At 42.5% G+C, this 24110-nt stretch overlaps 1 protein-coding gene across 1 annotated transcript in view; it reads left to right on the top strand.

Annotated features, from left to right (window-relative positions):
* The window catches only part of VIRMA (vir like m6A methyltransferase associated), an 80421-nt gene that overhangs the window by 38646 nt on the left and 17665 nt on the right, over positions 1-24110 (top strand). The window contains exons 11-21 of the mRNA XM_082258093.1: positions 5951-6033; positions 6556-6649; positions 8774-9318; positions 9430-9665; positions 11067-11313; positions 11398-11615; positions 11740-11872; positions 13583-13732; positions 18869-19029; positions 20401-20497; positions 21130-21293. Coding sequence (XP_082114219.1) covers positions 5951-6033; positions 6556-6649; positions 8774-9318; positions 9430-9665; positions 11067-11313; positions 11398-11615; positions 11740-11872; positions 13583-13732; positions 18869-19029; positions 20401-20497; positions 21130-21293 — 2128 coding nt within the window. The remainder of the gene's footprint in view (positions 1-5950; positions 6034-6555; positions 6650-8773; positions 9319-9429; positions 9666-11066; positions 11314-11397; positions 11616-11739; positions 11873-13582; positions 13733-18868; positions 19030-20400; positions 20498-21129; positions 21294-24110) is intronic.

Here is a 24110-nt window from a genome sequence, read left to right as displayed (position 1 = left end):
ACACCGCTCCTGTCATTCTTGACCGTTGGGGTATGCTGCCCTCTACAGCAGTAGAACACTAGGCAGAAAAAACTTTTGGTCACACCCATGGGCGGTCCCAGAGCGTATACTCCCTCTTCCTGCTCGTTTTTGTTGTAGCCTGTGTGTTTCTATGCACGGCAGCCATGTTTATGTAGTCCCGCTGCCATTTTCTTGTGGTTTACCAATGCAGATATCAGCGGACATTAGAGTAGAGCCCTGTGGGCGGCGTTTTCAGCAGTGGGAGACCCTCCTTGTACCCTGGTACTGACTCCTGGATCATGAAGCCTCCTGATCGTGTAGTGCAGATTCTTCTGGTGGTTGCAGGTGCCTGTGTCAGCGGGTGGTGAGTCTGGTGGGGGTCCTCTCCCCCTCTCCTGACTCATAGTCTTTGAAGTACGTTTACCCACCTGATCCCCGCACTAAGGCTGCGGGGCACTTCGGGTCCCAACCATCCATCAATCCATGCATGCATGTATTAACTGGAGTCCCTTGTGGACGACAGGCTAGCAAAACTTTCATCCCTCAGGGTCGACTGACAAGGCCTCGAAGCCTTTCAGGGCTGCCTCTGGCGGATCCAAACGAACCTGGTCTGGCAAGCTGAGAGCGAGAGTCTCCAGACCCGCGGACAAGGCTCCTTCTGCATGAAGGTGCGCTCTCACCCGTATCAGGGGTGGGGGGAATGTCTTTACTGGTTTACAGACCCGTGGACTTTATTGGTGCAAGACAATTGGGTCCATGAAGTCATTCGGTCTGGCTACAAGATCGAGTTTTTCTCTTGTCCCCCAGTAAGGTTTTCTCCTAATAACCTGCGCCTGTCCCCAGACCGGTTATATGGTCTCTATGGCACGGTACAAGAACAAGAGAAGGGCGCACCGACCTTGTGCATTACCACTAAAAAGTTTATTGAAATCGCAATGGATAGCGAGCATTATGAGTGGGGATTTTGGCTCTGAGGAAGAGGGTTCTCCCTCGAAATGTGTAAGCCAAGCCACGTCTTTGTGGATGCCATTGCACCATCCAGCAGTAGAGAAGTGTTCTGGAGGCGATTGGTTCCTATTTCCTACATGCATATATATACATCTTACGTTTTGTAAGTATAATGTACGCTATCCAATGCGATTTTAATAAACTTTTTAGTGGTAATGCACAAGGTCGGTGCGCCCTTCTCCTCTTGTTATCTTTCAGTGTTTTTGGATAACGTTGGTCCTGAGGGGTCAGCAAGACCACCTTATCTGTGCTAAAAAGACCATTCACCATCCTGCATACCACTTGAGCTCAGGAGAGATTCTGTGTTTGGGACGGTACACAACCTGTTCCTTCAAGGGGTGATTTGTTCTAGTTCCGACTTAGAAACATTTACAAGGTTACTCAAACCTTTTCACAGTCCCCAGGAAGGAAGGCAAAGTGTGTCCAATCCTGGACCTCAACTGCTTTGTGCGGGTACAGAAGTTCATAATGGAGTCTATTTGAACGGCGGTGGATTTCCTCGCCTCTATAGATATCAAAGATGCCTATCTTCACGTTTCAATATGTGCCAGTCACCAGCACTTTCTCTGCTTTGCTATGGAAGAGGAGCATAATCAATTTGTGGCATTACCCTTTGGTCTTGCCTCGGCTCCTTGGGTCTTCACAAAAGTGTTGGCTCCAGTGCTAGCCTTGCTACACCAACGGGGGATTGTGGTACTACGCTACTTGGACGATCTCCTTCTGCGAGCGGAGTCTCCCTCTGCTCTGGTGGAGAACCCGGAGATCACAATACGAACTCTGGATTCTGAATTTTCAGAAGTCTGCTCTGGCGCTGTCCAGGGAGCTAGACTATTTGGATCTGACTCGGCCATAGCCAGAGCGCCCCTTCCTCTGGACAAACTCCAGAAATTGAAAGCTGCAATTCGTCTCCTGCTGTCCAACAAATGGTCATCCCTCCGGACTTGCATGCGGGTGCTGGGCCTGATGGTATCTACCTTTTTTGAGGCAGTTCCGTTTGCACAGTTCCATACGAGGTCCCTGCAAAGGGAGATTCTGACCAAATGGGACAAGACTCCGCAGTCTCTGGACAATCAGTCGGGGAACAAAGGAGTCTCTGATATGCTGGCTTCACTCTCCGGTGCTTTAGCTGGGCAAATCCTTCCTCCCCTTGTATTGAACAGTGGTCACCATGAATTCCAGCCTGTCCGGCTGGGGAGGCATCCTCAGAAAGCATTCTGTTAATGGGATCTGGACGCTGGAAGAGTCGAGACTACCAATTTAAGGTCTTGGAACTCTGAGCTATTGGACTGCCTGGACCATTGGACGGATCATCTTCATGGATGTCCAGTGCGCATTCAATCAGACAATGCCACGGCAATCACCAAGGGGGCACAGGAAGTGCCCTGGTGGCTCTGGAGGTAACCGGCATGCTAATGTGGGCAGAACAGTTTGTCCCTGCCCTCTCCGCCGTACACATTCCCGGGGTGGAAAATTGGCAGGCGGATTACCTCAGTCAGCAGGCGTTGGACCAAGAGGAGTGGTCCCTGCATCCAGAGGTGTTTCAGCAGCTGTGTCTCCGGTGGAGCACCCCCGAGATTGATCTGTTGGCGTCTCTTCTCAACAGAAAGGGGCAGATGTTTGTGGCTTGGACAAGGGATCCTCTGGCAGACGCCATAGACGTGCTGGTGGCCCCGTGAGGTCAGTATCGTTTAATCTACGCCTTCCCTCTTAAGCTTGTGCACAGACTCCTCCGCAAGATGGAGGCAGAAGGGTTTCTGGTCATCTTAGAGGCGCCGGACTTGCCTTGTGGTGCCTGGTACGCCGATCTAATACGGCTGGTCTTCGACGTTCCTTGGAAGTTTCCTCTCAAGGAGGATGTGCTGTCCCAAGATCTGATCCTGCTTTACAGCCACTGACATTGATGGCTTGGCTGTTGAACACCAGATAGCCACACTCCTTGATGTGTACTTTTTCTTCAGGGTGTCCGACATTTTGTTCCTCAAGTGCTGGCTCCATTGCAGCCTTGGGATCTTAATTTGGTGCTTTCAATTCTACAGAAGCCTCCCTTTGAAAATATTCGGGAGATTCCCTTGCTTGTGCTGTCCCAGAAGGTGGCCTTTTTTGGTGGCTATCACCTCTGGGTGCAGGGTGTCGGAACTGGCGGCGTTATCCTGTCGTCCACCTTACCTGGTGAGTCACAAGGATAAGGTGGTGCTTTGCCCCTGTCCGTCATTCCTTTCTTATATGGTCTCTGACTTTCATTTAAATGAAGACGTGTTGCCTTCCCTGTGTCCTACATCCAAAGGAAAATTGCCTTGGATGTGGTCCAGGCAATTAGGGTGTACCTGGCAACTTTGGAGTCTTTTAGGAAGTCGGACTCCCTATTTGTGCTCACAGATTGGCCTCGGAAAGGGTTGTCTGCTTCCTTTGCAACCATTTCCAAATGGATCAGACAGTTATTCAGGCCTATTCCATCAGGGGTCAGGTTCCTCCTTTCCCTGTAAAAGGCGCACTCTACTCGGCACTTAGTGCCTCCTGGGCCTTCCATCATCAAGCGTCAGGGACGCAGGTTTGCAAGGCGGCCACCTGGTCGTCAGTGCACACTTTTACAAAGTTTTATAAAGTGGATGTGTTGGCATCTGCGGATGCTTCCTTTGGCTGCAAGGTTTTGCAGGCTGTTATTAAGAGGACCTGATCCTCTGAGGGTGTATTGTTTTTTTTTTCAGGTGGGCTCAAGTTGTTTTGGTTGAGCCCCTATCAACTGTTTTTAGCCTTGGGAATTTTTTTGCGGTTTCCCACCGCTCCTGTTTCCCACTGCTGTGGGACGTCCCCTTGGTCAAGAACAACAGGAGCTGTGTGCATCAATGAACGAAAAAGAAAATGGGATTTTTGACTTACCGTAAAATCCATTTCTCTGATGTTCATTGACGGACACAGCACCCACCCCTCTGTGGAGTTATGATTCTCCTGAAACTGCTTGTAACAAAACTGGGTGACTATAGCAGGAAGAGGGAGTATACCCCCTGGGAATTTCCATGGGTGTAGCCAGAAGTTTTTTTCTGCCTAGTGTCCTACTCCTGTAGGGGGCAGCATTGCCCAATGGTCAAGAATGAAAGGAGATGCGTCCGTCAATGAACATCAGAGAAATGGATTTTAGAAGCCAAAAATCCAATTTTTTTGGAGTCATTGAGAAAAACAAACTATCCCTCAGATCATGCTCATGGTACTGCTTTGCTACAAAACTGAGACATGCTGGTAGTGGCAGGGTTTTTTCCTGAGCTGGACTGCAATTGTTTGTTTTTCAGCCTAGTACTCCTGTAGGTGGCAGTATAACCCCAAAAGTTAGACTTCCTGTGTCCATAAGTGGACTCCAGATAAAGTCATTTATGTTGGGTAAAGTCCTGTTTTCTGCTTACGTAACAAGCTTGTGTAAGCTTGGTGCTGGCTTTTTATGTGTTTTTGCATTAAGTTTGTGATTTGTCCCTCAACAAGAATGTGATGTATAACTGCATAATATGGACACACAAATTCTAGAATAAAGCTAACCTATTTGGATTGATGGTAATACTCAAGGACAGTAAAACCTTGGATTGTGAGCATAATTCATCCCGGAAATGTGGTTGTAATCCAAAGCACTCATATGTCAAAGCGATACAAAATACAGTATAAAGTGTACTATAAAAATAAAACCAATTGACTCGCACTTCATAATACAGTAAAAAGCAGGGCTTGACACACCCTGGTCACCAGGTCACATTGGCGACTAGAATTAGCGGCCTGGCGCCTGGGTTACACTGCTAGGGAGGGGTCTTGTCAACAGACATCCCAAGTCTCCTGTGAGGTGCGGGAGTCTCCCGCCTGTGGGCTGTGGCTCCCTGACACCCACAAGTGCAGCGCCTGCATCATGAGGGAGACTCCCGCACCTCACAGGAGATTTGGGATGTCAGGCGAAAGAACGGTGTCAGTCAGCTGTGACAGAACGGAAGTGTAGTTCCGGCTCCGCCTGTGAGAGGAGAGATACAGGAAGCATCGGCTCTGTATGCTTCCTCCAGCACCGCTCAATGATCTCCGCCAGCAGCAGGACCCGCCAGCAGTAGTCATATGTGCTAGGGGTGCAACTAGCCCCAGCACATAATTGTAAATATCCCAGCAAGTGCAGTGTTTCTGACTCCTACCACCATGACTGACGTGGTCATGGTGGTTGGAGTGTTCCTTTAATATCTCTCAGAAGAAGTAAACAAAGTACACACGGGTCAAATGCCTGGCAACCTCAGCCAGTTCAATAACCACTGGCCGCCATTGGGGCCGTGTATATGGCAGTCGGTCTGACAGAGGCCGGCTATTTGGCATGCGCAGGGAAAAAAACTGGCTCCTAACTTTTTTAGCTGGCTCCTAGATTTCAAGCAAATTTGTCAAGCCCCTGTATAAAGTGTACTGTAAAAATAAAACCAGAGATCTGGGGGCACTGCTGGCTCCCAGCTTCCTGGAGAGCTCGGAGACCCTCCCAGTCAGGTAGGGCGGGAGTAGCACGTGTTAGGGGCACCCTGAAGTAAAGTCAACGGTTCCCCAATGTCTGAATGTCTCAAGAGTTCTCCAGGAAGCGCTGGGAGCCACCAGCGCCCTCGGACCTCTAGCCACGTATACACCAGTGGCTTTACGCAGATGGGCACCAGACTCCTTAATGCTGAATATTGTTTTTAACATTGTGAGTGTCATTTTACTTTTTTACATTAAAACTGTGATCATACCACACTAAAATGGCGCTGCTCGACACTACTCGTATTGCAAGACCTCGCTCGTATATCAAGTTGAAATTTTTAAAAAGTTTTGCTCATCTTGCAAAACGCTTGCAGACCAAGTTACTCACAATCCAAGGTTTTCCTGTATACATATTAATATCCAGTTCTTGGTAACTGTAATAAATTTATTCTGTATGGTGATTTTTTTTTTTTTTCTTTTATAGAGCTTGCTAAATGGTTAGAGCCATTGAAAACTGTTCGCTTTGAGATTAATTGTATTCCCAACCTAATTGATTATGTTAAACAGGTAAGCGGCATTTGTTTTTCTATCCAGTGTTAAAGCAGTATTAAACCCAAAAGCAATCATATATTCTATTGCAGCTTACCAGTTCTTAGATGTGATGACTGCATTCGTTTTCTCTTTTAGGCTTTCTTTTTTTTATTTTCACCCGGTGTTCTGGCCAGTAAGTCTGTTGCTTTTCAAGAGAACAAGCTGTCCTGCAAATGTAGCAGTTACAGGGTTAAGGCAAACCATTTACTGCTGGATAGGGGTGCTTACAATGATCAGCTTTTATTGAAGTAAAACCTTTACCCTAAAAGGAAGAAAGCGGTTTGCTGTACCTGCTTATAAAATGTTAGCTGGAGTTCAGCTTCAATTTGTTAGTGTATCCAAATCTGCTAGAGTATCTTACTATATTGGTGTACAGCTCTGGTGTATATATTATCTTGTCAAAACAAAATCTTTAGATACGCCACTTTTTTTTTTTTTTTGTATTGCATAACTAAGATGTTCCTATTCATATTATGTGTTCTTTTTCGGTTCCCCTAGAATATTGACCATTTAATGGCCCTGGAGGGTGCGGGACTGCTGACTGCTCTTAGGATTCTTTGTCATGTAGCTTGCCCACCAGCTTCTGTTGAGGGTATGTACAAAACCTGTGATGTTAAACACTACTCTGTCACCAGTACAGCTGAATATTTTCAGGATGTGTAATATTAGTCTGTAGAAATGGATGAAAAGATGGTTTGCGGTAGTCAAAACAAGAATTACACATAAAAAGCATGAACCCCTTATTATGGGATCTAGGTATAAAAATTTAACTATGCGTTTCTTGGAAAAGCAGTTCTATGGTTCAGTCTTAGAAAGTCTTTTTATTGAAAGCGAATTGGAAATAAAACTCACTAATAATGGAAGAGTATGACGCTGTCTGTAAACGTAAAAATATCACATAACTCAACCTATAAGGAAAGGAGACCAGATTTTTAAAATGCAGTCCAATTTCACCCTAACCACAGCAACTTTTATTGGGGGTGTAGTAGGGACTGGGTTTATTATAGCACACTAGATGGTAAGCAGCACACCAAACTGCTTAACAGTAGGAGAGGCTTAAGGGGTTATGATTAAAAAAAATATATTGTATCGGCTTGGGATTTCCCTGGATCACAATGCCATGACCACCAACATTTATTTTCCTTTGCTATGTCACGCTGCAGTTGTTCGAATACATGGGCAACAAAGGGCAAAGTATGACAATGCATATATAAACCCTAGAAGTCTGGTCAGACCGAATACATAATAAACAAGCAAAAAGTTGGGGGAGCAAACCCTGAACATGTATTTCTAAAGCTGGTGCAGCTATGAACCAAGCGACATGCATATTAAAAAAGAATAGCGCACACATGCAAAAGAAATTACTATCAAATATGAAGACAATCCATAAATAAAAATGGGGATTTGGTCCCACCATATGGCCATATCGTGCTCAAGCCCACCACTACGTCAAAGTACCCCATTGTCAGTGGGTCCTACACTATCCATAAAAAAGGATGGGGTACTTTGACGTAGTGGTTGGCTTGAGCACGATATGGCCATATGGTGGGACCCCATTTTTATTTATAGATTGTCTTCATATTTGATAGTCATTTCTTTTGCATGTGTGCGCTATTCTTAATATACATGTCGCTTGGTTCATAGCTGCACCAGCTTTAGAAATACATGTTCAGGGTTTGCTCCCCCAACTTTTTGCTTGTTTAGAAAGTATGACAATACAGGAGTAAGAACAGATGGGCAATTGTGATAAAACACAGTCCTACATGGGCAATTGGGGGTTATGATGACACACAGTGGCCTCGTGGCAGCTTTGCAAAGAATGATCATGCAGGAGAAGCTGTTAGTGCAGGGTTCAGTAATAAGCAATGCAGAGTTCAGAGGTCATTAGGAATTAGGTGTGTTCACAGATTAATAGTAAGTACTACAGAGTGCGGGGGTCCAGCAGTAATGCAGAGTGCGGGGCTCAGTGGTATATAATGCATAGTTTAGAGATCATTGGCCTGCACACAGTCACAGGCAAACCCTGGGTGCAGATCTGTTGCCCATCTCCCCCGTCTGTCCATCTGTGCCTTGCCTTAGCTTCTCTGACCCTCACAGTTGCACACAGGCAGCCACTGGGTTTAGCAATCTGTCCATTTTATGTCCCCTTTTCCCTCGTCCTGGCCCTGCTTTCTTACCAGGACACGGATTTAAAAGGTGGCTTTTTCTCATCCAACACTTCATGTCACCTGTGCAAGCTGGGAGGTGGGGAAACTGCCCCTGGGTGCTGATAGTATTGATGGTGGGAAACCAATGCATGCTCCCTTCCTTCCTCCTTTGTAAACAAAGCGAGTTTCCAGGCCGATTACTCTGCAGCTCTTCGGGACACTTTGCAGGTAGTCTCCTCAATTCAGGGATGTCTGGTCACACTACTACAAGATGGCACTGTACAAAACAGTTTACATCACCGGTCTCTGTGCCACTTTTTTGTTGCAAAAAACGAAAACATTCTGCAGATGTGACCTGCCTCTGAATGTTTGAATAGAACACAACTCAACTTGATTGAAAGGGTTAGCATGATCAAATAATTTATATGATTATATCAATTAAAATCAATATTTTATAAAGTTGTCGCATTTTGTTGGCAGTACTTAAAAAGAAAATATTACAAGTCAGTTGTTATAATATTGGTATTTCAGCCAGTATTAATATACTAATACTAACCTGTATTCTCCAGGACAGCAAAAGGATCTTAAGTGGAATCTTGCAGTCATTCAGCTTTTCTCAGCCGAGGGACTGGACACTTTCATTCGCATCTTGCAGAAAATGAATAGCATCCTCATCCAACCATGGAGACTCCATGTCAACCTTGGGACCACTTTGTACAAGGCAATCACGATCTCCGTGGCCCGCTGCACTCTGTCTCTCCTCAAGACAATGCTGACTGAGCTATTGAGAGGTGGCTCTTTTGAGTTTAAGGACATGCGTGTTCCATCCACATTGGTCACCCTGCACATGCTCCTCTGCTCCATACCTCTTTCTGGAAGGTTGGATGATGAAGAGCAGAAGATCCAAAGCGATATCATAGACATCCTTCTGACTTTTACGCAAGGTGTAAATGAGCAGTTGACTATCTCTGAGGAAACACTGGCTAAAAACACTTGGTCGTTGATGCTTAAAGAAGTTCTTTCCTCTTTCTTAAAAGTACCTGAAGGATTCTTCTCTGGACTTGTCATATTGTCAGAACTATTACCCTTCCCGCTTCCAATGCAAACAACACAGGTAAAAAGATTTGGTCTCTGATTAAGTAAAAGGCCAGATCATTCTGAACATCCACAGATGATTGTGCCCCAAAGAGTGACATTTTTATGAGGGTCTGTATTGTCTTTTCAGGCTTTTGAACCACAGGACATTGCAGTGGCTCTGAACACCAGGAAGCTGTGGAGCATGCACCTACACGTTCAATCTAAGCTGCTCCAAGATATTGTGAAGTCCTTCTCTGGGACATCGTGCCAGCCTCTTCTGCATATGATAAGGCGAGTCTGTATCCAGCTGTGTGACCTGGCCTCACCCACTGCGCTTTTGATTATGCGCACTGTATTGGACCTCATAGTGGAAGATCTGCAGGGGTAGGTGTGAATTCAATCTTCTCAAATTTTTTTCTGTTTTTCAATACGTCAAGTCTCACCAGACTTATGATGGTCCAAAGCTGAACTCCAGGCAAAAAGCTTATTACACAGGAGAAATACATATAAGGAAGCTGTTCTCCTTGCCAAAGGATTTGTTTTTTTGTTCATCCAGCCCTGAGATTCAAAGATCTGTCGACCAAGGGAGGGGACCTGTTCTTTCTCTGCGGCAGTTTTACTTTCACTTACAGGTCCCACCTCCATGCTGTAAATGGGCAGTGAAAGTAGAAGCAGCAATCTGATGAGCTCGTCTCTGACACTCTTCGGTCTCCATCAATCAGCATGCTTCTTGCACTGCAGCACACCGATTGGCTCCTTGTGCTGCTTTTCTCTCGCTCTTTCTCTAAACTTTGTTACAGACTGTACAGCAGACTGCAAGAAGCTTAAACCATGTAAAATCCAGGTATTTATACTGCTTGCATTGCAAAAATACATTTAACAGTCATGTATTGGTTACAGTGCTGCATTAATTTGTGTCTCTCCTATCTGCCTGGAGTTTGGCTTTAAAGAATGTGGGTGGAGAATGTAAAGCCCTATTTGTTGTCTTTACCAAGTTCTCTTTAGGGAACCCACCTCAAATCTTCTAATAAGTACGTTAAGAAGACCATATAATACCTAAATCCTAAATTAACATGTCAGATTAGACCAGACCTAACAACAGTATTTTACTTTATCCAGTTAATAAACTGCTGCATATCCACATTTGTTTGTTTGCCTTTCATCTATGCATTTTAAATGCATTGGTCTGGGGTTGATTTACTAAAACTGGATAGTGCAAAACCTGGTGCAGCTGTGTATGGAAGCCAATCAGCTTTTAACTTCAGTTTGTTCAATGTTCAAAAAAAAAAACAGGAAGCTGATTGGTTTCTATGCAGAGCTGCACCAGATTTTGCACATGCCAGTTTTGGTAAATCAACCCCACTGTGTAGTTGAGGTTTTCAGTGCACAAGGGCCAGTGTCTACAGGCTTTGGGCTACACATGCAGCACATTATTGGTATACATTTGAGACCTTTATGAAATTTAAAAATTAGATTTTGATGTATTTTTACTGACCTGTAGTTGACCTGCTTCAAGCTGATCTTGGAATTCTATTGACTTGTATCGGAGAGAATCAGTTCTGATGCGAACAAAAGCCATTCTACACTGGCCCTAACTTTACTGAAGAGCTAATCTAATAATGTGTGTTCCTAGTTGGCTAGTGTCTGGAAAAGAACTTGAGTGCAATATACAGTAGCAGTGTAGTCTGGGTTCATCATCCTTGAGGCTGCAGGTGCTCCCCCCAAGGATCTGCTGTGTCTGCTAGTAAATGATAAAATGAGCCAATCTGATTACTTATGTTTCAGTGGTCCGGAAGATAAGGAGAAGCCGTGTACAGGTCAGACAGCTCGACTACTTGCGCTCTTGGACTCCCTAGCTGCCCACAGAGCTTGCAAAGTTGCTGTTCTACATCTCATTAATGGAGGTAAAGGTGATGAGCGCTATAATGAACTTTTCCAAAAGATGCTAAACATCATGAAGTCTTCAGGTGACATCACCCACCAGCAGTGTGCAGAATATATATCCTCCATTGTGCAGTACCTATGTGACCAGGTAGAGCTCTATGACCAATCAAAGTACTAGAATATGGTCATTTACATTAATTGTTTTAATTTCTAACAATATCTTCTCTTGTAGGATATTGCTCTCATTCTGCCGAGCTCAGGGGAAATCCCTGTGTCTGAATTAGACCAGCTTGCCAACTCCCTGCCTAACAAGGATCTCCTCCTCTCCATCTGTGAAAGCCTAATGGAGACTTTGGGCAATAATGACAGCAGTTACACTTCACTTCTCACCTGTATCCGCACTATGATGTTCCTCTCTGAGCATGATTATGGCTTTTACCACCTAAAGAGGTAATGAGAATGTCCATCATACAGTTGGTTACTGTTTCTTTGATAGATCTAAAACAAGCTTGCAGTTTGGGAAGTATAGAAGTAGTAGATTGAGTTACCTTTTTTTTTCTTTGATTTTCTGCAGCTCTTTTAGGAAACACGGCAATGCACTCTACTTATTGTTGAAGAGAATTGTGTGTGGCTTTTGTAAGGACATGGGAGAACTGGCTTCTTCATTCTTGGATTTTATGAGACAGATCCTGAACTCTGACCAAATGGCAAGTAGACCTCCTTGTTTTGTTGCTTTTTCACTTATTTATTTAAGAATATTTTTTTTACCACCAAATCAATGCATTTTGCTGTTAGCATAAAATAGAGCACATTTTGAAATTCAACAGATGTTCAATACTAAGGGTGATGATTACACAAGAGGACACAGTTTTAAATTAGAGGGGCAAAGGTTTAAAAGTAATATGAGGAAGTATTACTTTACTGAGAGAGTAGTGGATGCATGGAATAACCTTCCTGCAGAAGTGGTAGCTGCAAATACAGTGAAGGAGTTTAAGCATGCATGGGATAGGCATAAGGCTATCCTTCATATAAGATAGGGCCAGGGACTATTCATAGGATTCAGATATATTGGGCAGACTAGATGGGCCAAATGGTTCTTATCTGCCGACACATTCTATGTTTCTATGTTTCTATATATATATAGCTGCCAAAAAAAATATATACACGTGCAAAGGTGTAAAAAAGTGAAAGTGATCAAATTGATCTTCCTGTTATACAGCTGTGCAAAAGAAACGGCAGCATAAAAAATTGTAGTGTCCTTATAAATTATGAAGCAACTAAATCAAAACACAAGTGCAATCTCGGTGATTCCGACAGATCCAAAGAAGTCCTAGATTGTATAGTCCATATATAGTGATTATGGTGCTCTTTTCTCTATGCCCAGAGTGTGGTGAATGGGCAAAAGGAAGAAGTGTTCCCCTGAGCCTGGGGTCCTGCGCTTACCAGATTCCCTTACCCCTACAGGGGTAAACAGCGGGTCGATAATAAGGGATCGCTCCCATACACTGGCAATCAGGCTGTCCCAAGGTCTCGGTCTCTCTCTTTACATAGTTAACAAATTAACAAAAAAAAAGGCCTTACTCCAAAGATCCAGATTAGGATTGTGGGGAATGTTTATGTATGTTTAAGTAGTAATAAACCTGGCCTGACAAAAAGAATAAAAGGGAAAGTAGAAAAGCAAGTGGGAAATGGGAAGTGGTAAGCATTGAGGGGTTTATATTAAATTGCTGTGGCAGATAAACTCCACAGTTCTATCACTCAGGAAAACAAAAATAATTGCTATTTATTATTTGATCTGGTGGATAGTTGTTCTTCAATTACATGGCTATATTAAAACATTTGTTCAGAAAGAGATTTTCCAGTGATTGGGTATCTGTCTATTCTTACAAAGGAATTGTTATATCATTTTGTGGGTGAGGTAAGCCCTTTAATGGGCTGTCCATGTGCCACATACAAAATGGTTTAATGGAACTGGAATAGACCAATAATGTCAAGTAGCAGTTTCAAGTCTTTTCCAAATGTCTGGGCTCTTGGACAGAATTACAAGACCAAGCTGAGGATTACTGGTTTGGTATAAATTCCTGCAGCAAAGGTGACATAGTACTCAGTCTGGATTGATGGTACCTGTTTACCTTGGTGATTTCACGGATGGAAATAACCTGTCCTGTTATATTCTCCATGCCTAGTTTCTGAAAATGGCATTCTTCTGATTTTTTTTTTAATATAATGATGAAAAGTGCCTTCTATTGTTGACTGACCAAATCAAAAACTGTGATATTTGTAATTTTAATAAACTTACTACAGCCATCCGTATAAAAGTATAACATACACTAAAATATAACTGTACACTATGCAAAGACTGTTCAGATATTTTAGAGTTACCTGTGGTGTTAAAATTATATCCTTTCATTGTGAAGGCTTCTGGAGATGACGGAGGAATGATGGAAGTGGATGGATCTCACCACTCAAAGACCCTGGGGCTCAGCCCTGGTGAGATGAAGCAGCTTCTGCTCAGCAAAGAAGACATGACTAAGAATCTAGTTCTTGATCTGGAGAAACTTGTCCTGGTATGCTTGGGAAAAAAACAATGCCGGTTGTGGTGGTGTTTTTTTTTTTTTTTTTCTTCATATAACTATATTGTTTACCATTTAGAGGGAGATTTTAGAACCATGTGGGGGACCTGTAGCACTGTTGCTAAATGTCTATCTTGGTATTTACTAGGAATTGACTATAAAATATTTCTTGGAAAATAAATCTGGTCTACAGCTTAAAGTGGTATTAAACTCAAAACAAAAAAGTATTATACTGCAGCTTACTAACCCTAAATGTGGTATAATTAGGCCAGGTCACACTATGAACCGCACAGAAATGCGCTGTGCATTCCTGTGCTATTTGCGTGCAATCCAGGTGCTGTGTGATTTCAACGCATTCTTTTGAATGGGCGGAAATTGCACCAGACCGCACCAAAAGTAGTGCATGCACTGCTTTAAAAACCCACAGCAGTACTCCTGTACCATGCCATCCAGTGCAGGCAAACGCACTGCGTTTTTCAACCTACGCTTGGGGTGCAGTTACACCTGACATCCACTGCAGAGTGCCTATTTGAACAGGCTGCAATTGCATCGGACTACACCAAAAGTATTGCATGCACTACTTTAAAAAAATGTATACAAAGAATTCCCCTTTTGGAATGGGACTGTAAATGCCACTAGACACTTTAAAAAATGAACAGCAAGTGGATTGCATAGTACTACCTGTTCTAGAAATGTTATAGATCCGCAACTCTTATCCTCATATTGATTAGTGGTTCCAAATTAATAACTACTGAAGTAGGGAACAGACACAAAAAATACACTTAGCAACTTTCCAAATTAGCTGTTCTGTTTTATTTGACGCAATTGAAGTCTTTTATACACATGATTGCGTAGGTATCATATTAATATTACAATTGTACTTTTATGGTAACAAGGGGGGTAACATAAGCAGGCTAATTCTAATCAGGACTCGAAAGAATGCAAACATGTAATGAAACTATTATTAGTGCTGTGTGCACGAGTGCAGTGTGCAAAACATACAAAATAGAATACAATAATATACAGAACTTACAAATTTCCTTTACATACTGTACTATGCTAACCGGTACAGGCAAATACACTGCGTTTGCGACCTGCATTTGGGGCGTCATTAGGTTGACACTGACGCCCATCGCAGATCGCAAGGGTTGTGCATTTTGAACTCACTGGAGTAAACGCATGGAACACACATTTCCTGCACCACCTTCTGGTGTAAACTTGCCCTTTTTTTTATGCTTTTTGGCTTTTTTTTTTTTTTTTATTCTTTTTCACCTTGTGAGCCAGTAATGCACTTCCTGTCTTGGGGTGCTCTGAGTGGAGAAGCAAATTTATATGGACTTGACTAACAAATTAAAGCCAACCTCCAGCTAACTTTTAAAGCTGTGAAAGCAGCTGTTTTTTTATTTTATTTATTTTTTGTCACATTCCCCAGTGGTGGTGCCTAAAAAGATCTTTAAAATAATAAATTCCCAATTTACTAGATTTATATGGGCTAACAGGAGATGTAAAGTTTACAGAGGCCAAATACTGATGCAGTATTGGTCTTGCCAGATATGTATCTGTATTCCCTCATGGGGAAATTAGGACATCTGCGTACCAGGCTGATACAGGAACAAAGATCAGAAGTGGAAAGGTATTTTTTAAGGATTCTCCAGGTGGCAGGCCTTTTTAATAGGACTTGAGGTTAATAGGGCTTGAGGTACAGCACTCACAACTACCGAGGGTAAAGATCCCCATGTTCTCTTTGACGCTAACGGTATGGAGGGAGGTTGTGTTTGACGGGTACCCCTCCAAAATTCTGGGTGATCTCACTGCGTCGAGGTCCCCTGGAAGTTTGGCCTCCCTCCCCCGCCGCTGGGCCATTCACAAAGCGCAGCTCGCTTCGCCCATGCGCAGTAGGGAACCAGCTGTGAAGGCACAAGGCTTCACTGCCGGTTTCCCTTACAAGGAATGGCATAGGCAGCAACCATGAGCCGACTAAAAATATCGGCTGGGGTGCTGACATTGCGGGATCCCTGAACAGGCAAGTGTCCTAATATTTAAAGCCAGCAGCTACAGTATTTTTAGCTGCTGACCTATTGTTTTGGTGGGGTGGCTGGAGCTCCTCTTTTTAAGTGGATGCAACCTATACCCCTTCTGAGTGTTCAATGGCTTAAAGCGGTTAATCAAATACTCCCACATGAGAAACTAATGTATGAACATAGAGGAACTCCTCAGAAATATTACAGAATTTGGGATAGATTGCTAAACTCACCATTAACTCTTAGGCCCCTTTCACACAGGCGGACCGTTCAGATCCGCCTGTTCGTTTTTTTGGCGGATCTGAACGGTCCCCCCATGCATTCCTATGGGGCATCGGATGGCAGCGGAGACATGTCCGCTGACATCCGATCCGTTAAATCTGGACAGATGGAAACCCTATTTTCCATCCGTCCAGCGGATGGGATGGGAACGGACCGACGGTCCGTTCCCATCCGATTTCCGCCATAGACATGCATGGGGAACTGACAGCTGTGTCTCTGCACACAGCGCGGAGACACAGCTGTCCTCCTTCTGCTCAGCGGGGGATCGGCGGCTCGATCCCCCGCTGAGAAAAGCGGAGTCCGTTTAACGGACATAGTGTGTGAAAGGAGCCTTAGTGGAAACAAATAATATAGGTGAAGAGGGGCATAGTTAAAACAAAGTTGAATGGATTAAACTGGACTTTAGATATCTTAAGAAGTGGAGTGCAAATGCAACCAGGTTTTTCTTCCTTAGGAATTGGGTAATATATTGTCATTTTTATTTTGGTCTGCATTTGGTTTTTATGATAAATCAGATGAGTCATAAAATGATGAAATGTGATATTTTTATTTCTTGTTAATGCAAACGTATGCAATAAAGTATTAAAAAAAAAAAATTCTTATAAATATACAATACAGCCACCACATCTAAGAACTGCTGCAATAAATATTTAGTTTTTGGCTTATTGTCACTTTAGATATATGTAGTTCTAGGACTAGTCAGAAAGAAAATTATCTCTGCTCCTTATGCATATAGAATACAATTTTTGAATTCCAATTTATTCAGGAACTGTTAAAGACTCGATCATAGGGAAAAAAAACAAACTGCTATGGACATACAGTGCTGGCTAATAGAGGTTCCTGCACATACCTATAGAAGCCACCTAAACACAGCCAGATGCCTGGCCATTCTGACTAAACTCACTGACATTTGTGGGTCGTTTAGGGCAAAGGTTTGATACTTTCAAGTTTTTATTGCTGTCTGTGTCCTTAATGGCAAGCTTTTTCTCTAAGCTCCCCTACAAGAACCGAGAGAAGACCATTGTTGACCGTTGTCAAGTCTTAACACTTTTGGAAACCTTTCTGTCACCACCTGTTTAGTGAAAACAGATGTATTGGTGTCTGTGTCTCCAATGGGCTAGAGTTGCACTTCAATTTGCATTTACGTTCCTTTCTTCGTATATAAGCTGCTGCATTGTTTTTTTTTCAGTAAGTAAAGTGTGTTTTGGTCCAGAGTATTTCAACCCCATTTTGGGTGTTCTTTTCAAACCCTTCGTTTAAAAGGCAAAAGCAGCATTTGACGCGAAACATTTGCATTTGACTTGCTTTGCTTGCAGTTCAAATGCACCTCAGTAGGACATTCTGCATCCAAAGAAAGCGAAAAGCATGTCAAACGCCTCCTCTAAACTCTGCCACGTGCTACTTAACCACATTTGGACCTAAAAGGTTTTCCCCCTTAATGACCAGGCCACTTTTTGTTGGTTTTTTTTTATTGCTTTTATTTTCCCCCCACAAGTAGAGCTTTCTTTTGGTGGTATTTGATCACCAGTGCGATTTATTTTTTTTTTTTTTTTTTTTTTTTTTTATTATATATATATATATATATATATATATATATATATATATATATATATATATATATATATATATATATATATATAAACGAAAGAAGAGCGACAATTCTGAAAAAAAAATAAAACTATTTTACTTTCTACTATATAGCATTCCCAATAAAAAAAAATAAAATTAAAATCAAATGTTTTCATCATTTTAGGCCAATTTGTTTTCTTCTACATTCTTTGTTTTCTTCTACATTTTTGGTTAAAAAAAAAAAAAATCCCAATAAGTGTATATTGATTGGTTTGCGCAAAAGTTATCGCGTCTACAAACTAGGAGAAATATTTATGTAGATTTTACTAGTAATGGTAACGATCAGATTTTTAGCAGGATTGCGACAGACAGATTGGACACCTAACTGACATTTTTGGGGGGACCAGTGACATTACTACAGAATCAGTGTTAAAAATAAGCACTGTTAAGGGGTTAACGGGGGCGATCAAAGCGTTAAATGTGCCCCTAGGGGGTGCTTTCTGTGTGGGGGATGGGCTTATGGAATGAACACTGGGACCTGTGTTCCTAAGTAGGAGGAACACAAGGAGCCCTGTGTTCATTGCTGACAGAATAGCGGTCTGCTTTGTTTACAATGGAAGACCGCCTTCTGTCTCCACAGAGAGCGATCGCAGGTGCCCAGTGGCAATTGAGGCCACCGGACCCGCAAATCAGCTTCCCTTGTGGCAAATGGGCCCGCATGCCCCCCACTCGTGGTCCCGTGAAGTAATGTAAAGGTATATCGTTTTGTGGGAATGAGCCGACCTGCCGGCAGTATATGTACGGTGGGTGGTCAGCAAGTGGGTAAAGTCTAAAGCATTTTGCCAACATGCATTTGACGTGCGTTCCAAATGCAGAAAAACACCTGTCATGAGAAGTCTGTACGACGCACATGTCAAAGGCGTTTTTAAAAACCTATCCAGTTTCCTTAAAAGTACCTAAAAGCATGTTTTCTCTATTTGACATGTTTGACACCTTAGTACACAAGCCTTTATAGTGACAGCAAGCACTAGAGGGCACATGGTGATTACAAGTCGTCTGTCGGGTACAACTGAAACCAAAAACTGCCGCAGTGTAGGTAAGTTAGGTAATGTGAATACATTGTTAGGATTCCTTTCTAAGGTTCAAATTGCAGATTTACATAAGGCATTGGCATGGTAAAACTCATGATGGCGATACTTAATTGGCTAAACTTTGGGAATCATTTTTCTAATGTTAACTCCTTTTTTGTTGATTGTAGGAGCAATCAAAAGAGGATGATAGTTTGGAGTCTTTACTGGATAATGTGGCTGGATTCAGGCAAATATTTGAAACCGTGAAGGAGCCACTGCCACTCAGTGACCAGGAGGTGGAGCCAGTTTTATCTGCGCCAGACACTCTGCAGAATCTATTCAATAATCGGTAATGAGGAATAAACAATAGTATTATACTGTTTAGTTCTATGTTTAGGATTATTGAGAGCTCTCTTGTATACAAATAACTTTTCATAAAACTAAGGCAGATTGGATGATGATTTTATCTGGGAAGGTTTAATACTATAAAACTTCATATTTACTTTGTGAGTGATGGTTAAAATGGTTTCATTTGATTACATGGGCCACTATCATCTTGCCCTTTTAGGATTAAGTAACCGTATATTTGAAAAGGGTCCACCCTGTTACTTTTTCTTCAATGCAGTCAGTGCCAGGACCCATGCTTCTAGGTATAGAGGAGCTTGTGACCTCCTTCCATGTGACAGTGCTCTGGTCTAGCAGTCATTTACTAGGCTCAAGCACTGTCACCTGACAGAGAGGAAGCGTCCCCTAGTATCCAACACCAGCTGATTCTAGGTATTTTAGTGCTGGCTGCAACAGAGTGGAGGTTGGCAAGGGCAATGTCAGTGGGGAAGGGCTATTACAAAGAGGTTGTCACTTTGCCCACAATGGGCTGCTTGTTTTACCTTGAAACAAACCCTTCTGTTTTTTAAAAAAATTGGACCAACTTTAGTTTCTCCTGTACACAATCTTATTTATTTATTTTTTTTTTCGCATGACAGGCCACTCTTCTTTTCTGTGGATTTTGTGGAGAACCTGAACATAATGAAGCTTTCACAACTACTAAATTTAAAATGTGAAGCCAATGCTGCTACTAATAAAAAAAAAAAAAAAAAAAAAACACTGGTGCTAGTCCCAGCACACAGGACAGAGAATGAAGTTGCATGCTCTGATCTCACAGCTGTCCCCTTCCACTGCTCAGCTCAGAGCAGAGGAGGAGGAGGGTTGTTAACACTGCAGTCTTTGCTGGTGCTGTGTGCAGTCTTTGTTGGTGCTGTGTGATCACTGTACAGGAAGAGATAAGGATGTGAGCCATCTGCTGACAGCTCACATCCCATATAACAAGGTTGCGTCTGGTGGGAATCTGCGCTGCGGCAGTACTCCAAATGGGAAACGTCTGTATTCCCTCTGTTATTCAGGTGCAGACCTGTGCTAGTTTCTTTTTCAATAGACTTGAAACAGGTCTATTTGCAGATCTGTGTGTGGCTTTTCATTTACATGTGCCGCAATGACCTAAATGGAAACTAGGTTAGAGTGGCTTCCAACTAAACTGTGTGGTTTAAGCAGGGCATATTTATTATTATCTGATGTTCATGGCGACACACTTGCCTGTCTTTAGCCAGTCTATAGGGATTCTACTTGAACTATGACTGGACTGTTGATTTTAAGGATATAGCATTGTCAGGATCTTTACTTGAAGCTGCACCATTACTTAACAGCTAATTCTCTTATCTTCCAGGACAGCGTATGTTTTAGCAGATGTGATGGACGAGCAGCTGAAGTCTTTGTCATTTTCACCATTTCAGCCAGAGGAAGCAGATGTGGACCTAGACATGGTACTGACCCTCTCCCTCTTTTTTTTCCGTTTTTTTTTCTTTTTTTTTTTTTTCCCTTTTGACCTCTCCCTTGTCTAGTATAAATTTGAAGTTATCACTTTTCTATTATAGCAAATTTTGATTATTTGTCTATAGTGTTAATAAACTTTATTAATAATTGTAACGTTTATAATGGATCCTTATGTTGAAAGGTTTTCATGTAGTTCTTGGTGGGGTTGATAGATTCTTCCATAAACAGGCCGGCACCCGGCTAGGAAACCCTGACCAGACAAAAACCATTCCTGCACCACTGGTTACAGTGAAGCCAAACAACAAATTTAGCTTAGTATCCTAGGAGGAGGGCACTATATCTACCTTAAACATAATTATTTGGCGTTGTTGTGCACCCTCAGGAATTGAGTAGGTTTTGTGTGAGGTCAGGCAGCTAAATGGGCATGGTCCTACTTCATGTGGCCCACTGATTTGTGACACCTAAGCTTAAGTGGGAAGCTCAAAAAAGGTAAAACTAGCACTAAAAGAATGACTGTGAAGTTCAAAAAAGGAAAGGATTTCAGGCTATTCATAAAGTTAAATCTCATCTACTTCTGCAGTCTAGTGTTGTCTTTTTTTAGCTATATGTGTTTTTATTACAGATGAAAGTTGATTTGATCGACCTCTCTTCCAAATGCTGCTGTGACTTTGACCTAAAGGCAGAACTGGAGAAATCCTTTTTGTTGGAGCCATCATCACCCGGAAGGACCAAGACCACTAAAGGGTTTAAACTAGGAAAGCACAAACATGAGACCTTCATTACAAGGTGAGTTTCTGTGGTTCTCTACACTAGTCTAGTTCTAGCGACCGCCGGCTGAGCAGAGAGACCTGAACGAAGCCAGAATCGACTTCAACCGGGTCTCCGATGTAGTAACCCAAAAGAAATGTCACTTTTGGTTCACTCAGCAGGCAACAGCGCAGATTTTAAAAAATTCACAGTGTTCAAAAACACAGGTTTTGGCGTTTTGAATACTTTGAAGTGCGGAGGAGGGGTCTGGGATCTTTTAGACCCCAGATCATTCCATAAAGAGTACCTGTTACTGTCACAAGGCATATGTACATTCCTTTTGACAGCAATAAAAGTGATCAATTTTCTTTCAACTGGCAGTGTAAAAATAAAATAAGGGGGAAAACCTTCTTTTTTTTTTTTTTTTTTCTTTTTAAACGCGCCAAAGAAAACGCATACGTAATTCGCGCCTGCAAATGTAAATAACGTTCTAATCACACCTGAGATATCGCCAGGATAATTGGGGCGAGAGCAATAATTCTAGCAAAAGACCTCTTTAACCCTAGACTGGTAACCGTTAAAATATTTTGAAGCTTTGACTATGGAGATTTTTAAATACTGTAGTTTGTCACCATTCCATGAGTGCCTGCAATTTTAAAGTGTAACATGTTCGGTATCTGTTTACTCTGTGTAACATCATCTTTCACAATATGCAAAAAAATTGGGCTAACTTTACTGTTTACCGTATTTTCCGGCGTATAAGACGACTTTTTAACCCAGGAAAATCTTCTCAAAAGTCGGGGGTAGTCTTATACGCCGGATATCGTCTTATAGGGCGGATGCTGAAGCTTCGGAGCCGACTGAACTATGCGGTAGTGGGGGGGGATTTAAAAAGGGCCACGGTATGCCTGCTTGGATTGGCTCCCTGCTTCCAAGCCCTCCCTGTCTGAGAGACTATGCTATGCCTCTTTCACCCGTCTGGCCCGCCCTTGTATCCTATTTCCTGTTTTTCTGGTCACATCGCCACTCTCTCTCGCTCTATCTCTTTTTTTCCATACCCCGGGCATATGGTATTTTTAATCATAGATAGCATCTAGGTGCTGGATCACACTATATAAATGTGGAAGGGCTGGTTGTGTACAGAAAGCAAAAATATCTTTGCGTTACAGACAGGATGCTGAATTGGTTATGAAAACTGAAAATTCAAGTGACACAGTATCGTCTATGACAAACATGCATTCAAAAATTGAAAAACACTGTCACTGAGATCAGGGGCTATTTTTTATTTTGTTTCCTGGGTTAAAACTTGCCAATCATATTATCCTCTAACTATTGGGTCATAGTTAAAAATCAAATATTGAAATATTGGCCATATTGAAATCAAATGTGATGCTTTAATTTTTATTTGGTGTGCATTGGAAGAGGGGTAGTATATCCCAAACTCTATATTTTACCTGGAAAAGTTGGGGGTCGTCTTATACGCTGGAAAATACTGTAGTTTTTTTTTTTTTTTTTGTTCAGTGAAGTGTATTTGTTCCAAAAAATTGCATTTAAAAGATCACTGCGCAAATCTCGTGTGACATAAACTATTGCAACAAACGCCATTTTATTCTCCGGGTTCTCTGCTAAAAAAAATGTTTGGGGGTTCTAACTAATTTTCTAGCAAAAACAAATACTGATTTTAACTTGTAAGCAACAAATGTCCGAAATGGGCCTGGTCTTTAAGTGGTTAAACTGTTTAAATTTGCGTTTAAAAGATGCTTTTGTTGCTTATATTGCAAATATATGTAAAACTGAAAAGCCAAGATTATGCTGGAAATTGTGGTCCCCAACTCTAACCTGGAAGAGCTCACATCCATGGTCATATATATTAAAAAGCTATATATGTGGAAGCCTGGGGGTAAGCTTTAAACACAATGTTGCCACAACATTTATGCATACAGCTGGAGGTGCTGTTTTGTGCTGGGAGCATGCTCACTCCTCGCACCCCAGCACTGTGATGCCACTGTCGCTGCTTACAATAAAAAGCTGGTGGAAGTTGGTGGCATCCTTACAATATCAATTGAGCGTGTTTCATGATCCCGACATTGCCCTTCTCTCTGAGCCAATTGCGGCTTCATACACACGTTCAAGAGATGCGTGGGACGTAGTGTCATGGGATAGGTGTCTGCAGTCACAGCTAGAAGCAGTGGGAGAACACTGAAATGTTGGGAGTTTAAGGGAGAAGTTCACCTTTAAAAAAAAAAATGTTAATGCACACATTAAAAAATAAAATAAAATGCATTTATTATTTCTTTTTTTTTTTTTTTATGTCAGGGGCCTGTAAAGCATTGCACCCACGATCAGCAGATTGTGGGGTAATGCCATATTCCTGCAGTCTGTTTAGCTGTATGCCGTACCTCTGATAGGGGCAGGCAGTTACTGAATGACAGGAAGCTTCCTAAACTACCTAGAGCAGTGGTCCTGAACCCTGGCCTACAGGGCCCACTAACAGGCCAGGTTTTAAGTATTACCTTGGGGAGATGCAGACTAGAATACTGCAATCACTGAGCAGCAAATTTATATCACCTGGGATGTATTTCAGTTATCTTGCAAACCTGGCCTGTTAGTGAGCCCTGTAGGCCAGGGTTGAGGACCACTGACCTAGAGCATTCAACAGCGCTCCGGTAGTTCATTGAGAACTACAAGCTGACAGCCGCAAAGGCACTTGGATCTTTGAATCAGTGACGCGGCTGTGTTGGCCGGAGCCCTGCACAGCTGCACTTTCTTTTATTTTAATTTTGACAGCTAGTACAGGGAGAAGATCCTCTGCTCACTGTCACAAGGAGGGAGGAAGAGGGGTCTAATTCTGAACAT

This window comes from Pelophylax lessonae, assembly GCF_965119305.1.
Source record: "Pelophylax lessonae genome assembly, chromosome: 5".
NCBI lineage: Eukaryota > Metazoa > Chordata > Amphibia > Anura > Ranidae > Pelophylax > Pelophylax lessonae.
This window is presented reverse-complemented; position numbering and strand designations above follow the sequence as displayed.